Source organism: Borostomias antarcticus (assembly GCF_949987555.1).
Source record: "Borostomias antarcticus genome assembly, chromosome: 7".
Taxonomy (NCBI): Eukaryota; Metazoa; Chordata; class Actinopteri; order Stomiiformes; family Stomiidae; genus Borostomias; species Borostomias antarcticus.
Window position 1 is genome coordinate 24,831,964 of NC_140240.1, and position 358 is coordinate 24,832,321.

The 358-nt window shown below is 62.6% G+C and overlaps 1 protein-coding gene across 1 annotated transcript in view; it reads right to left on the minus strand.

Annotated features, from left to right (window-relative positions):
* xylt1 (xylosyltransferase I) overlaps nt 1-73 on the minus strand; it is a gene marked incomplete at both ends in the record, with an annotated part of 88,492 nt that extends 88,419 nt beyond the window's left edge. The window contains one exon of the mRNA XM_084440660.1: nt 1-73. This exon is cut by the window's left edge and continues 215 nt beyond it. Within this exon, the coding sequence (XP_084296786.1) occupies nt 1-73 (73 nt within the window).
* Nucleotides 74-358: the final 285 nt, after the last annotated feature.

A 358-nucleotide genomic window follows, 5' to 3' on the forward strand; every position in this document is an offset into this window, starting at 1 on the left:
GCACCGTGAGAGCCGCGATTAGCGCGGACCGCGAGCGGCGGGCCAGCCTGCGAGCGCACGGGCCGCCGACCATGTTCGCACTGGGGGCTCGAGAGGGTTGTCGGCTTTCTGGCTCCGCGCGGCGCGACAGGAGGAGAACTGGATAGGAGGAGAGAGAGAGAGAAAGAGAGAGAGAGAGAGAGAGGGAGAGAGAGAGAGGAGTGGGGAGAGGGTTTGGCTCACTATGGCTGAGGCGATCGAGGAGCGTCGAGACGGAGAGGTACGGGGCCACCGTGTGGCCGAAGAACGATAAGATGTTCTGCAACAAATGTTCCCAGACAGCGGTGGGAACGATCGTGCCCACGTAAGTGTAGCCCAT